Here is a 16802-nt window from a genome sequence, read left to right as displayed (position 1 = left end):
ATTTTGCAGATACATGTAGATCTTTGTTAAAAGAATCCTATTGCTCCTGGCTGACTTTATCTAAATTTCATCACCTCCTTTCATGTAAAATTTTAACCCTCAAAAACCTGTGGCAGTTCATTAGCAAGATATTTAAAAAGCCTTATCTGATACCCTGCTTTGGTCATCTTGTTGCTGTGTATTCAAAGTAAAATTATGTTGTTTTACTCACGTACCACCGATGGTGGGTCCTTAACTTAACCCCCCATCCCATTATACTTCGTTACATCGTGTTCCACATGTACAGAAGTATTTCTCTTTAGGTATTTTATTGGTAGTTTTTGTTCCCTTGGCTAAAGCTACACATTTGCCGTGACGCCTTAAAGACGAGTATCAGGAAATAAGATAAATCCCCACAAAGCCGTAACAACCAATACCTTCACTACTCCCCATGTTACCGGGGTAACATGATCGGGGTTACATTGGTATTCAGCAACTTATGCTTGTTGTAAGAGGTGACCAACGACATAGGGTTCGCTGACACATCTCATTGTAACCCAATCACGCAAATCGATGCCCATGATGTTGATCACTGAAATATCTTGTCCAGACTCGATTATTTACAGACCGCTGCCATACAGCTGAAACAGTGTCGAGTGCGGTGCTAAACAACAAACCAACCAAACCATCTCCCTGCTGCTTCCTACGTAGTTTAACGTTGGCAAAATCCTTAAATATATTCTCCCTCGACGTCGGGCTTTATTGTATCAGTGACGGAATGTTATATACCCTGTACCTTTCATCAGGACCTTTTAAGCGTACATATTTCGAAGATATATATTTCTACACGTATGTGGTAAAAGGTATTGTTCTGAATGTATGTGTCATGCTACTGTTATTGGTGTCCATAATATAGTTGTACAAAAGGTGATACTTAAACTGTCTCTCACCATTTCCAGACAATAGACTTGAGACAGTGCCACAATTCATCGACGTGGTAGGTGTGTTAAACGAAAACGTAATAAAATCATCACTTGGGGAATAAAGCACTATATCATAAAACGCCTGTAAACTGTGAAACTGACATAGTAACATGGGTGTATTAATGAACATTAGATGAACAAATAGGAAAGAAAAAGTGAAGTCACCTGTTGCTCTTAGATTCGAATCGTTTTGACATGAGTTGACCAAATTATAAACAAGATGATACAGGTAGATAAAGATATATATTGAACGAGTTTCGAGTCCTTGTCTGACAACGAAAGCGTTTCAGACTGAAAAATGGCTAATTGGATACACGCATTACCATCATAAACATCAAGCCCTGTCATGTTATTGACGTCATGAACTGGAAGCTGGAATTTAGGAAGTAGGCTATAGACAGAGTTAAACCAAGATCTATGAAACTGTCACTACCAGTGCATAATGATACTTGGCAGTCTAGAGTCTGCCATACAGTTCAGTTTACGCCAAAACCCAAGTATTTCCATTTTCAGTTTACAAAAGGGACTGCTCCACCCCATCTCCCCTCTGACTGGTGAATTAGGTGTTTTACAACCGACTCCCAAGAAAAATCTGCAAGCACGGTTTTGAACTGCGTTAATGCAGGTAAACAGTTTTGTGCCCCATATGGCAGCGCCATGCGTCAATATAAGCTGAACTATATTATTATTCAAAGTATCATAAACACTATGGGTCATGCCACCTAGGTCATTCTAAATTTGCAAATAATTACTCCAAGAGCACGACTGGCCGATTTTGCAATCGTTTTAGCTGTGAAGTTTAAATCCAGATTTTTCTGTAACCAAATTCCAAGACATTAATAGACATAAAGTTGTATTCCAAAACCTTACAACCAATATTGACTGTTGTTGCTCCTCTAGTTGGAACAAGCGCTTAGCCCTTCTAGCTGCTTATCAAAGTGTTACGGTTAAGAATTTACCGTGACAAACAATATAAGAAAAACCTTGTGAATCAGGAAAACAGAACAAAGACAAGTTTAATATATTAAAATCTTGTATTAAGGCAATGAGAGCAAGTTGTACAAAGTCACAAGTCAACATAACATTATCGATTTCAAATACAATACAAGTGAGACAAAATCTAAGGCAATGGGTCACAAAATATATAGTATAGCAAACTCATCAAAGTCTTAGTGTGAGAGAGCAACAGTCGTGCAGAATGTAACACGGCGAGCGGGTCTGACTGCAATAGATGAAGCGTTGGCAGAGGTAGAATGATAAACTCCAGCGAATGAATATGAAAGTGTCAATCTGTGTCGCTCACAACACGGCAACTAGCCTTTACATATACTTTCAGTCGTTTCCCGAAAGTACGAGTACCTACGGCCATCGCCAACACCGTAGAATGACCCCAGAAACAATGCCAAAGTAAACAAACAGGAAGTCAAGGGCAGATAATTCCCGGACAAGTCTGCTGCCCAAAATTCTAAAAATGATTCAATTTTAATAACGACCTCTTTAACCCGACTCAAAACCTCATCACTCTGAAGAAAAGATGGTGTAACCTTACAACCAACATATAGTTTACACTCAAATCTACCGCTGTCACACTCGCTGCCACTACCTGTATCATCATCATCATTATCATCATCATCATCATCATATTTACCCACAGGCACTCACAATTACCAACATAAGATAGACTGGTCATGGAGCACATCTTGGCGTATTAATACCGTTGATGAGTAAACATCACCGAACTTACTGAACAAACTTTACTCATGTATATATAAGCCTTTCCTTCAGTATTGTACATCACTTGCTTGATAACAGTGTCATAATAAACAAGCTGCATATCAATAGAACGCTCCCCATTGTCCAGCACAGCAACTCCTAGATGGCACTCGAAGTTCACTATGGTCAGTTATACCACCGTTTAACTGAGTACTATTTTCAGCTTTGATTTTGTCTGCATCCATTTCATTTGGTTAGACCATTGACTGTTTCTCCATTTAGCTGTCACTCGCGTCTCATCGTTCCTTGAGTAGAAGCGATTTCGGTTCATATTGGTGAAGATCGCCAGTTAATACATTTTATCATCTGTAATAATTCAAAGAAAGTAGAGCTGTGTGTTTGGTGACCAGGAAATACAATAAAATGACGTAAATATAAATTGTTCCAATTTGTTGGGTTATTGCTAAGAGCGACATAAATCGCAACTCACTCACTTAATGTGGGTTGTTGCAGTGATTTCAGTTTAGGACGATAGTTTGAATGTCGCTGAATATACCCTATTAGGTTGCGTTAGTGCTACCACAATGCCTTATTTGTCATTGGTCTTTCCCTTTCATCTGGCACTTCCGACACATTAGTCGCTCAATATTATATTTTAATTCGTTGGTATCATTAAGTGGGTTAAGACAATTCTAGTTCAGTGATGGCGTAAAATATGTAATTACTTTAGTCACTTCACAAAATGAATGTTTCCGGTATTTCACGACATGACTATTCTACACGTTCACACAGTATGCCAAAGTCTACATCTATATCAGATATTCCGTAAACGTCAAGTCAAACAATGCCATTCATGGACGAGAACATTACTGAAAAACATTTAATACTATTGAGAAACTACGAAAGGCGATTGAGCTCCAGTTTGCAGTCAGTTATGCCCAGGTTTTGAATGGCAGTAAGAAGCTGAACGAACATGAATACACGTTTTTAATGGATAACAAATGTTTTGGGTTTTTTATTCTTTACCGGGCCATTTTAAGAGGAAACTCTTGCTCGTTCATCAGGTGAATGCTGAGTCAGCACAAAGTGTGGATAGAGCGGATAACAATAAAATAACGAAGTCAATGGCCGTGAATTAATACATACAAAAACTGTAGAAGCCAATGGCCGTGAATTAATACACAAAGAAAAAAATGTATTGTAATGATAATACATTGTCGCTCCTACCAACACACCCCACTCCCGCTCTTAGCTTTGTCATTATAATCTATTGTTCTCTTTGTGCATTAATCCAATCTCATTGACTCGATAATTATATTATTTTCCTTGTACTCCATCTGCAGTACAATGTTTGGTGACTATGTTTGGTTCTGTCCCCATGAGTCTACTGAAACTCATAGTAGGGAAATAGTGCCTTATATCGTCTTCACCGAGAAGCAATAAGTCATGACCAGAAATGCTGTTCCAGGCATGACATTTTGAAATTTGAGATTGAGAGACAGGCATAAGAAACTGAGTTGAGACTCACATGGACAGTATTTGCTAACCCTATCAGGATGTTTTCTGGAAGCAAGGCACCCAACACACACCAAATAAATCATTTCTGATATCCATTTTGGATATTTTGTTTGGTCTTTTTGTCTGTCAGATGTTTGGTTAACTGGCTCAGGTCTCCACTTGGGAGGGTGACTTCATATTGTTCAGAAACTCGGGTGTTCTCCATTCTAAATTCAATATTTAAATAGGAAATATCCAAAACAGAATGGTCAGCAAGAAATTTGTCAGTGACTTTTAAAACATCTAGAAACTATGATATAAAATACTTAATGTTTCACCTCAAACGTAAAAGTAAAGTTAATTTTCCTAATTTAATCTATGTCGCAACTTATAGTTGTAAATTACTATATATGTGTTTAAAGTGTGTTCAGTTACTTTTATACATGCAAAGAAATGTTGAGAAAGGTTGAGAAAAAGAAACTCTGTGTTGACTCTAAAATTCTTCTCGGTCGCTGGCGTGATTTGAATAGAACGCTTCCAAGTAATTATATAGGGCTGATAGTGGATTCGTTCAGCCCAGGTAGGATAATACTGGATGTACTGAGAATGCACTGTTGTGCATTTCTCCGAAAAGGAGGGAAGAGGGGGCCGCAGGTGTCACAATATTCAGCATATTAGAGCAGACTGTCATGAATCAGGTGGGCCACCCTTACGTCATAAGAACTTGTCTGACGAGTCCGTTCAAGTTCGTACTTGTTCAAACTTGATTGTTTATTCCACATCACAGTTAAAGTGACAATATCTGAACTGTAGACAAAATCCCCACAGGATAGTTTGCATAACCGACTGCCTTCAGTATGTTGTTGAGAGATTTGAATCTCTTAGCGCGGAGAACCCCCACCCCACCCAACCCCACCCCAACCCAACCCACCCCCACCACCAATCCCACCAGCCGCGTTCTATCTGTCATGTCAAGCGTGGACCTTTCTTGTGAAATTTGATTTCATCTTGCGCTTGCGCAATACTGCTCAGTCACCAAGACGTATGTTTGTGTGTGTTCGTGTGTAATTACAAGTCTTTGGGATATCAAACCCAGTAAAAGGTAAGATATGATAATACGTCCACAGGAGCTCTAAACGCTAAAAGATGTCATCAAGGTATGTCCTGTCACAAAGGGGTCCTTACCACTGCAATACGACCACAGGAGCTTGTAACGCAATAAGTAACATCCAGGTATGCACTTTCACAAACGGGGCCTTAGCACTATATGAAAGGAAAGGGATCGAACGTCGTCAACACACCAAGTTCGTTTCATGGCGACTTCAGCAATGATCACTGTGTCTATCCCATTAAAAGTTACATGACGTGTACAAAAACATCTTAGACTGGTGGCACCTGTAGCAAGCTAATAGCCATTCTTTTGGAGTCACTTTCACCTTTCTGTAATAATGAGCTGTTGGTTTATTCATCGCAATCAGGATTGTGTCGTGCCATTACTAGTCTATGAACCAGACGTTAAAAATATGGATTTTCATATAGCTTAAGGTATGTAGTTTAAGTAATCACGTGATGGACATCGCCTATGTCCAGATAAATGTGTTGTTTTAAAGATGGTCGCCATTTTCTTGAATCCAGCCAAATATCTACAAAGCAGCTACAACTACAGCTATAAGCATTAGAATATAGTGACTGTTTGCCCCACAATTTGGTAGTCAAATCTCATCTGGCTCATGGACTATACCGACGTCGACCTGGCCTTGACCTGTCCCGCACTGAAAAGAGTCAGCGATCTGATATGGCCTATAGTTAGCCATATACCATTTTGTTGGTAAATCTACTGGCTTGAAATATGTGCATATTTTTAATGGAATAGATACAGTGATCGTTGTTGAAGTCGCCCTGAAACGAACTTGGTGTGCTGACCTCGTTACATTCATTTCGTTTTTTGTAATGCTAAGAACCCGGTGGTGACATACCTTCGTGGCAGTTCTTAGCGTTGCAAGCCCCCGTGTCCATAAGTACATTAATGTGGAAAGCTCTAGTTAAAACACACATCATCCAGCACACATCACAAGCGTATCTACAGACATATCACAGCATTGAAAATTCACTCTTTAGTATTTTGACGATTAATGGGGTATTCAGATTAGATTGTTGAACCTCAATGGATCATTGTCTACAGATGATTAGCAATGCTTAGAATCACCAACAGACCAACACGTATGAAATTACAGTATGAGCTTCAGGGTGCACAGGCTAGTCGTCTTGGCTCATGTGCATGGGGACAATGGTGCACAGCTTTTTCCTGTTGGTTTTCTCTTCGTGTTGGGACCTTGGTACATCATGGGCACTTTCGTTTTCCCGTCGCATCAAATGACCACATAGTCGCGTCATGCTCTTGCATTTTTTGCATGAAACTTTTGTTTGTGGGTGGAGCGACAGTGTCAATGGGTTTGATGAGGGCTTCAAAGTTGGCGTATATGTCGTAAGGCACGAACATTTGATGGTTGACGAATTTGAAGACATTGTCTTTTTCGTCAGGCATGTCAATTTGGACGGCCATATGTCCCATGCCTCAACCATCCTTCTGGTGAGATTTCAACAGGTCAGCTTATGTGTAGCCGTGCAGGCAGCGTTCACAAAAGTTTGGGTTTTTTTCCATTGTATTTCGATTGGTTGTACAACAGTTGCTGAAATGTTTGATCCACGTGTAGTGGTACCTTTTCCCTCTGTGTCCGGAGACGTTGACGGCGACGTGGGCGTTCTGTTTCCTTTTTTTATTTTGGTGACCTTGGAGATGGGAGTGGGTTTGTCTATGCCATCCCCGTTGAGCCCATCATTCCTGGGTAAGCTTGAAAGTCTGTCGGAATGTGCGTCGGCCAGACACCACAGATCGGATTGCTACCCTCATGGAATCGGCGCCTTTGTTTTTGCTGATGCCCATGGCATGCATTGTCTTGAAGTACGATGACAACGTTAGGTTCGACCCTCCTTTGAAAAGTTCGTACTTGGCTATGTCTATATAGACGATGTTGACCGCATCAATGACCCAGCCCGAACCCCTGTGCGTGAAGCATTCTAGGGATTCTCGTCGACGGTTTCGGATTGGGTTGCGACTTCCTGTTTGCTTCTGTAGTAATCCTGGACATGCGCAATGGTGTCGTCTGGCTTCTGTTTGTCCAGCGACATTTTTTTACTTAAAATTTGAGGTTTCAGGTTTGAGGTTTTCAGTTTGAGATTTGAGGTCTTTCACTTCCTCGCCAACTTTCTCCACGATCGTGTGTTTCAGGTCATCGAATTCCATGTTTTTGTTGACGTCCATCCTCCAGCCTGCCAGATACTTGCCTGCGGCATGCTTGATTGGCACGAATTCTTGTTCTAGTGGTTTGCGACCCGTAAAGGTCCCAGGGTAGAATAGGCCTTCAGCAACCCATGCTTGTCATAAAAGGTGACTATGCTTGTCGTAAGAGGCAACTAATGGGATCGGGTGGTCAGGGTCGCTGACTTGGTTGACACATGTCATCGGTTCCCAATTGTAGCAGATCGATGATCATGTTGTTGTTCACTGGATTGTTTGGTCCACACTCGATTCTTTCAGATCGCCGCCATATAAAAACGTAAAACTAAACTCCAGTGGTTTGCGTTCCTCCAGCAGTTCTAGGGATTTGTGGACATGAGGAATGTTGAGCAACTTCATCAGCAGAGGTTTCTTCAAACGGGAGTAACAGATCACTCCACGTTCTTTGGCAATCATTTTCAGTTCTCGAATGGTGAGCATTGTTGCTGGTATGTTCGCATGTGAAGTCAAATCTCTAATAGCTTTGATTTTCACTGACGAAGTCAAATCTTTAAATAGGATTTCAGACAGGTAAGAAAAATTTAAAAAGCGAGAAAACTTTTGCACGCACGTTAGATTTTGATTCTCAGCTGTCGGTTGCGTTAGTTGATGTAGTCTCTTTTCGTCAGGTAGATGTGATGGCCTCAGACCACGTCCACTCCGTAGGCCTTGCAACAGCAATAGTGGCATTTCACACCAGCACTGCACACCTTGCACATGTAGTTGAAGAAGCCTTTTGCAGTAAAACACGGAAACCCATCGCATCTGCTCCCTCAGATCTTTCAGCACCGAGTTGTATTTCAGTTTCTGCATTAGTATCCAAACGCTGTCCTTCGTGTGTCGTCCTGAGAAGGTCAGGTATGTCAGCGAGCTTCTCTTTTTCATGATTTCCTGTTAGCGCTGCAGTCATCCAGGAGGAACAGCAGCGATTCTCCTTTCAGTTAGCCATGGTAAGGTGCAACCAGTCCTGCCGACACGTTCCAGGATCGCTTGATCACAAGCAGTTTTTTTTGTGTGTTATTTTGTCCCACTGCTTGTGAGCCCTCATGCCTTTGCTGAACAGCTGGTTGGGCATGCCCTCGACGGTCACTTCCAGTTTTGTGATCTCGGGGTTGAAAAGATTTCCTCTCTCTCGTTCAAACCGTTCGTCGATCTTCACGGGAATGATCACGACGTCTTTCATCAATCACGTTCCACAGCATATTGCTCTTGTCCTGATGATTGTCCTGTACAGCGGGACTCAGTCGTAAAAGATGTACTGGTGGTGAATGTGTCGGTCCAGCTCGTGACCACGTTGAACTCCAAAGAGATATTGTCGATAGCGCAGCTGCAAACAACTTTGTCATACTCATTGAATGTGAATTCATATTCTGCTGAGAGCCATTCCAGTGAAAACGGAAAAGTACAAGGACGGTAGAACGAAATCGTTTTCAACCTCGCAGTACAGGAAATTAACGCGAGGCAACACCACGGAATTAAAAATGTCTACACAAACCCATCTGTATAGGATACCTCAGGGTGACTCTGCACTTACGACAATGGCGGAAGCTTCGGTCCGAGAACGGCCATGTGAGAGAGAAAATCTCTGACCTCGGGGACGCGCATGGATTCGCCTTTCACATGCAGTGGCAGCAACAAGGACCTGAACTATTTCATCAACACCGAAGGAGCTGTTAGCAACGCGCGGTACGACCTCATCTGCAACGACAAAGATGAATGGACGACATCCCCAGCCTTCGGCGGCAAGCTGTTCATCCTGAACGTTGAGAAAACGGTCGTCACCCGTACACTTTCGTCTATACAGACGACGACAAATGGGTACTGTTGCCCTCTCAGATTGAGTGGATCATTAAGATCACACTTGGCGCTTCCCTCATTTATATGGAAAACAAATATCACATGCTGAATAAAGTCATGAACGAGGAAACGCTGCTAGTGGCTTACGCTCCATCGTCCCATCGTCCCACCGTCAAGACACACCGTGGTCCTCAACACAATATCGAGGAATAAATAACCAACACGTTATTGAACAAACATGGGATGAAAAACGCGGAATTGCATGTAGTGTCGGAATTCGACGAAATGAATACCCCAACAATGAGGTATCATACCTCAACACTGAGGTATCATACCCCAACACTGAGGTATCATACCCCAACACTGTGGTATCATACCTCAACACTGTGGTATCATTCCACGACACTGTGGTATCATACCCCAACACTGAGGTATCATACCTCAACACTGAGGTATCATACCCCAACACTGTGGTATCATACCTCAACACTGTGGTATCATTCCACGACACTGTGGTATCATACCTCAACACTGTGGTATCATACCTCAACACTGTGGTATCATACCTCAACACTGAGGTATCACCTTATCCAACACTGTGGTATCATACCTCAACACTGTGGTATCATACCTCAACACTGAGGTATCATACCTCAACACTGTGGTATCATACCTCAACACTGAGGTATCATACCTCAACACTGTGGTATCATACCTCAACACTGTGGTATCATTCCTCAACACTGTGGTATCATACCTCAACACTGAGGTATCATACCTCAACACTGTGGTATCATACCTCAACACTGTGGTATCATACCTCAACACTGTGGTATCATACCTCAACACTGAGGTATCATACCTCAACACTGAGGTATCACCTTATCCAACACTGTGGTATCATACCTCAACACTGTGGTATCATACCTCAACACTGAGGTATCACCTTATCCAACACTGTGGTATCATACCTCAACACTGTGGTATCATACCTCAACACTGAGGTATCATACCTCAACACTGTGGTATCATACCTCAACACTGTGGTATCATACCTCAACACTGTGGTATCATTTCTCAACACTGTGGTATCATACCTCAACACTGAGGTATCATACCTCAACACTGAGGTATCATACCTCAACACTGAGGTATCATACCTCAACACTGTGGTATCATACCTCAACACTGAGGTATCACCTTATCCAACACTGTGGTATCATACCTCAACACTGTGGTATCATTCCTCAACACTGTGGTATCATACCTCAACACTGAGGTATCATACCTCAACACTGTGGTATCATACCTCAACACTGTGGTATCATACCTCAACACTGAGGTATCACCTTATCCAACACTGTGGTATCATACCTCAACACTGTGGTATCATACCTCAACACTGAGGTATCACCTTATCCAACACTGTGGTATCATACCTCAACACTGTGGTATCATACCTCAACACTGAGGTATCATACCTCAACACTGAGGTATCATACCTCAACACTGAGGTATCATACCTCAACACTGTGGTATCATACCTCAACACTGAGGTATCATACCTCAACACTGTGGTATCATACCTCAACACTGTGGTATCATACCTCAACACTGTGGTATCATACCTCAACACTGAGGTATCACCTTATCCAACACTGTGGTATCATACCTCAACACTGTGGTATCATACCTCAACACTGTGGTATCATACCTCAACACTGAGGTATCACCTTATCCAACACTGTGGTATCATACCTCAACACTGTGGTATCATACCTCAACACTGTGGTATCATACCTCAACACTGAGGTATCATACCTCAACACTGTGGTATCATACCTCAACACTGTGGTATCATACCTCAACACTGTGGTATCATACCTCAACACTGTGGTATCATACCTCAACACTGTGGTATCACACCGCGACACTGTGGTATCATACCTCAACACTGTGGTATCATACCCCAACACTGTGGTATCACACCGCGACACTGTGGTATCATACCTCAACACTGTGGTATCATACCTCAACACTGTGGTATCATACCTCAACACTGTGGTATCATACCTCAACACTGTGGTATCATACCTCAACACTGTGGTATCATACCTCAACACTGAGGTATCATACCTCAACACTGTGGTATCATACCTCAACACTGAGGTATCATACCTCAACACTGTGGTATCATACCTCAACACTGAGGTATCATACCTCAACACTGTGGTGTCATACCTCAACACTGAGGTATCATACCCCAGCACTGTGGTATCATACCTCAACACTGTGGTATCATTCCACGACACTGTGGTATCATACCTCAACACTGTGGTATCATACCCCAACACTGAGGTATCATACCTCAACACTGTGGTATCATACCTCAACACTGTGGTATCATACCTCAACACTGTGGTATCATACCCCAACACTGTGGTATCATACCTCAACACTGAGGTATCATACCCCAACACTGTGGTATCATACCTCAACACTGTGGTATCATTCCACGACACTGTGGTATCATACCCCAACACTGTGGTATCATACCTCAACAGTGTGGTATCACACCGCGACACTGTGGTATCATACCTCAACACTGTGGTATCATACCTCAACACTGTGGTATCATACCCCAACACTGTGGTATCATACCTCAACACTGTGGTATCATACCTCAATACTGTGGTATCATACCCCAACACTGAGGTATCATACCTCAACACTGAGGTATCATACCTCAACACTGTGGTATCATACCCCAACACTGTGGTATCACACCGCGACACTGTGGTATCATACCTCAACACTGTGGTATCATACCTCAACACTGTGGTATCATACCCCAACACTGTGGTATCACACCGCGACACTGTGGTATCATACCTCAACACTGAGGTACCACACTGCGACACTGTGGTATGACACCCCAACACTGTCGTACCATTCCTCAACACTGTGGTATCATACCTCAACACTGAGGTATCATACCTCAACACTGTGGTATCATACCTCAACACTGTGGTATCATACCTCAACACTGAGGTATCACCTTATCCAACACTGTGGTATCATACCTCAACACTGTGGTATCATACCTCAACACTGAGGTATCACCTTATCCAACACTGTGGTATCATACCTCAACACTGTGGTATCATACCTCAACACTGAGGTATCATACCTCAACACTGAGGTATCATACCTCAACACTGAGGTATCATACCTCAACACTGTGGTATCATACCTCAACACTGAGGTATCATACCTCAACACTGTGGTATCATACCTCAACACTGTGGTATCATACCTCAACACTGTGGTATCATACCTCAACACTGAGGTATCATACCTCAACACTGAGGTATCACCTTATCCAACACTGTGGTATCATACCTCAACACTGTGGTATCATACCTCAACACTGTGGTATCATACCTCAACACTGAGGTATCACCTTATCCAACACTGTGGTATCATACCTCAACACTGTGGTATCATACCTCAACACTGTGGTATCATACCTCAACACTGAGGTATCATACCTCAACACTGTGGTATCATACCTCAACACTGTGGTATCATACCTCAACACTGTGGTATCATACCTCAACACTGTGGTATCATACCTCAACACTGTGGTATCACACCGCGACACTGTGGTATCATACCTCAACACTGTGGTATCATACCCCAACACTGTGGTATCACACCGCGACACTGTGGTATCATACCTCAACACTGTGGTATCATACCTCAACACTGTGGTATCATACCTCAACACTGTGGTATCATACCTCAACACTGTGGTATCATACCTCAACACTGTGGTATCATACCTCAACACTGAGGTATCATACCTCAACACTGTGGTATCATACCTCAACACTGAGGTATCATACCTCAACACTGTGGTGTCATACCTCAACACTGAGGTATCATACCTCAACACTGTGGTGTCATACCTCAACACTGAGGTATCATACCCCAGCACTGTGGTATCATACCTCAACACTGTGGTATCATTCCACGACACTGTGGTATCATACCTCAACACTGTGGTATCATACCCCAACACTGAGGTATCATACCTCAACACTGTGGTATCATACCTCAACACTGTGGTATCATACCTCAACACTGTGGTATCATACCCCAACACTGTGGTATCATACCTCAACACTGAGGTATCATACCCCAACACTGTGGTATCATACCTCAACACTGTGGTATCATTCCACGACACTGTGGTATCATACCCCAACACTGTGGTATCATACCTCAACAGTGTGGTATCACACCGCGACACTGTGGTATCATACCTCAACACTGTGGTATCATACCTCAACACTGTGGTATCATACCCCAACACTGTGGTATCATACCTCAACACTGTGGTATCATACCTCAATACTGTGGTATCATACCCCAACACTGAGGTATCATACCTCAACACTGAGGTATCATACCTCAACACTGTGGTATCACACCCCAACACTGTGGTATCACACCGCGACACTGTGGTATCATACCTCAACACTGTGGTATCATACCTCAACACTGTGGTATCATACCCCAACACTGTGGTATCACACCGCGACACTGTGGTATCATACCTCAACACTGAGGTACCACACCGCGACACTGTGGTATGACACCCCAACACTGTCGTACCATTCCACGACACTGTGGTATCACAGCCCGACACTGTGGTATCATTCCACGACACTGTGGTATCACACCCCAACACTGTGGTATCATACCTCAACACTGTGGTATCATTCCACGACACTGTGGTATCATACCTCAACACTGAGGTATCATACCCCAACACTGTGGTATCATACCTCAACACTGAGGTACCACACCGCGACACTGTGGTATGACACCCCAACACTGTCGTACCATTCCACGACACTGTGGTATCACAGCCCGACACTGTGGTATCATTCCACGACACTGTGGTATCACACCCCAACACTGTGGTATCATTCCACGACACTGTATTATCACACCCCAACACTGTGGTATCATACTCCAACACTGTGGTATCATACTCCAACACTGTGGTATCATGTCGCGACACTGTGGGTCATTGCTCGCACTACCAGTTAGTAGTTTATCTTTACAAAGACGTTATATTTACTGGCCATAAAACAAAGCATCATCATTTCTCCGTACAATAAAAATATTGTTATTTCTTCACAACTAAAATTTACTACATCGATAGCATGAAAGGCATCAGATGTAGCATGTCCTTTTTTGTTTTGTTTTTTTGTTTGTTTGTTTGTTTTGTTTGTTGGGAGGGGGGGCGAACAGGAAGTTATCATAGATAACAGAACAAATGCTTATTTTTTCAGGTTAAAGTCAACTGATAACAAGTCAGGATGTCCTCGACGTCACAAAAACACCGGGACTTTGTGTCAGAGCCAATGGGAGATAATCTTGTAACTGAGCTACCAGGAATAGGATCAGTTCTTGGCTCAAAACTCAGCGAGGCCAAATTTACAAAGGTGAGATTACACTTTACAGTCCCTTACATTTCATATTACTGTGACTGACCACTACAGGGACGGTGAGTAGCTTGATTGTTTTCCTGAAAACATCACCATAAGTACCAAATTTTGTTTCCATGGACGCTGAATTGACGAGCAGCATCATGCTGCGAGGTCCCACAAGAAGCATGCCTGTAGTCTTTACCTCCAAGGTTTAGCATGTTGGCGTGTTCCAGAATGATACATTTCTTAAGGCTTCGCTGACTGGAACTGATGAACATCTGATTGCCTGCCCTTTCAAAGCAAATATTGCAGGCCATTTTCTTTTCTCAGATATGTCTTGTTTGTTGCAAGTTTCCTGCAATTCCAATAAATGCTTGATTAGGTTACTTTGACCATGTTCACGTGTATTTGCGATGGTTACCTGTGTAGACCTACAGGTACAGTTAATACGTTTAATTCTAAGCATGGACTAGGCTGAAATTTCTGTCTCTTCAGTATCCAGGGCAACCGAAGTCGTCAGTTTTAATTAATTATGCAGCATCAATGAATTCTGACAAGTGAGTTAGGATAAGTAAAGAATGATATTTTTATTCATGTGGGTATGCATGCTAAACTGCAGGGTGCACTCGCTCGGGTGGTAGGACTAAAACAACTGGCTTAGCTAATCTGTTACTTGACAGTATCATTACACTGCTTTCACCTCTCACCTCCAACAATTATTGTGTCTTGTTTTTTTCCAGGCGTACAATGTTCTGGGCCAGTTCCTGGTGTTGGACAAGAATGAAGAGTTGTTCGTAGGCTGGCTGAAGGAGACATGCTCTGCTAATTCCAAACAAGCGGGGGACTGTTACACGGCACTGAACGCATGGTGTGATGAACACTTGTGAGGTGCCTGCCCTGTCAAGTCATGTCACACGTATTCGTGCTTACCCCCTTTCTGTTCTGCTTACTCCAAAATTTGCAGGAATGGATTGTTTTAAGTTCTTAGTGTGCTTGTCGTGAATAGTACACATGCCGCCTCGAGTTCTTACCATAATGCATCAGTTCTGAAACAGACATCTACGGGAATCTTAAAATGACGACTGATAGTAGCATAGTGACGTCCCAGTCAGCTTCTTAACACCTCTAGTTCCCTTGCGTTTAGTCCATGCGTCTTAGAAGCGATTCAGCCCAGGAATCAGTCAACTCAACATGTCCATCAATTTTACTGTACACTTTAAATGTACAGCTTATGTAGCCATCTTGTTTGTTGTGCTGTGGTCGGTTTAAAAACACCATAAGGAATTTCTTTAAAACAGCTTGCACCTAGAACTATATGACGTCGTAGTTATAAACGTTTATAGAATTGATGGTATTCAAGGGACAATTTAGGCATTTCACATGTAACCTTTTATGGAGGAATCCTAATTCCTTAGCATTTTATATCAATGATAAAATACCTTTTGTTCTCAAAATATCCTAAGGCTTCCTTAGCGTTTTATATCAATGATAAAATACCTTTTGTTCTCAAAATATCCTAAGGCCAAAAAGGGCTACGTTGTATTAATATTCAATAAATTCGTATCCTAATGTCTCGGTTGTTTTCACTGTATTTTGATTACATAGAGAGAGGGGCTAGTATTCAAATGTGTATTTTGTAGTTGTATAACATCTGCATCACAAGTTAATGTTCTGAAGCTGATACGTATTGTCCTCTAGAAGATCCAGGGTAGGGTTTAGGAAGATCCAGATGATCCTACATACAATGGGATCCAGGGAATCGCTGGTCCTACGGTGGAAATCCAGATTTTCTCAAGTTATGATCCTTGTCTGTCGGGGCCATACACGTACTCTGGGGTCCGAGGTGGTCTGCAACTTGTCTAACTATGACATGGCATGATGCGAATGATTTGATTTTCAAGTGAAAGGATATACTCCAATGATTAATTGTTATGATGGATACACACACTGTTGGGTCACACGTGGTAGAGTCATCGGAGCTGTGGTAAGCTG

At 42.4% G+C, this 16802-nt stretch overlaps 2 protein-coding genes across 2 annotated transcripts in view; one reads left to right on the top strand and one right to left on the bottom strand.

Annotated features, from left to right (window-relative positions):
• The window catches only part of LOC137294674 (alpha-soluble NSF attachment protein-like), a 282044-nt gene that overhangs the window by 155357 nt on the left and 109885 nt on the right, over positions 1–16802 (bottom strand). The gene's annotated exons all lie outside the window — the stretch shown is intronic.
• Positions 5097–16169, top strand: LOC137293679 (barrier-to-autointegration factor-like). The gene is made up of 3 exons (XM_067824375.1): positions 5097–5274; positions 14673–14825; positions 15551–16169. Exons 2-3 carry the CDS (start codon positions 14700–14702, stop codon positions 15695–15697), a joined length of 273 nt encoding a protein of 90 aa, XP_067680476.1. The 5' UTR covers positions 5097–5274; positions 14673–14699; the 3' UTR covers positions 15698–16169.

This window comes from Haliotis asinina, chromosome 8 (genome assembly GCF_037392515.1).
Source record: "Haliotis asinina isolate JCU_RB_2024 chromosome 8, JCU_Hal_asi_v2, whole genome shotgun sequence".
Taxonomy (NCBI): Eukaryota; Metazoa; Mollusca; class Gastropoda; order Lepetellida; family Haliotidae; genus Haliotis; species Haliotis asinina.
This window is presented reverse-complemented; position numbering and strand designations above follow the sequence as displayed.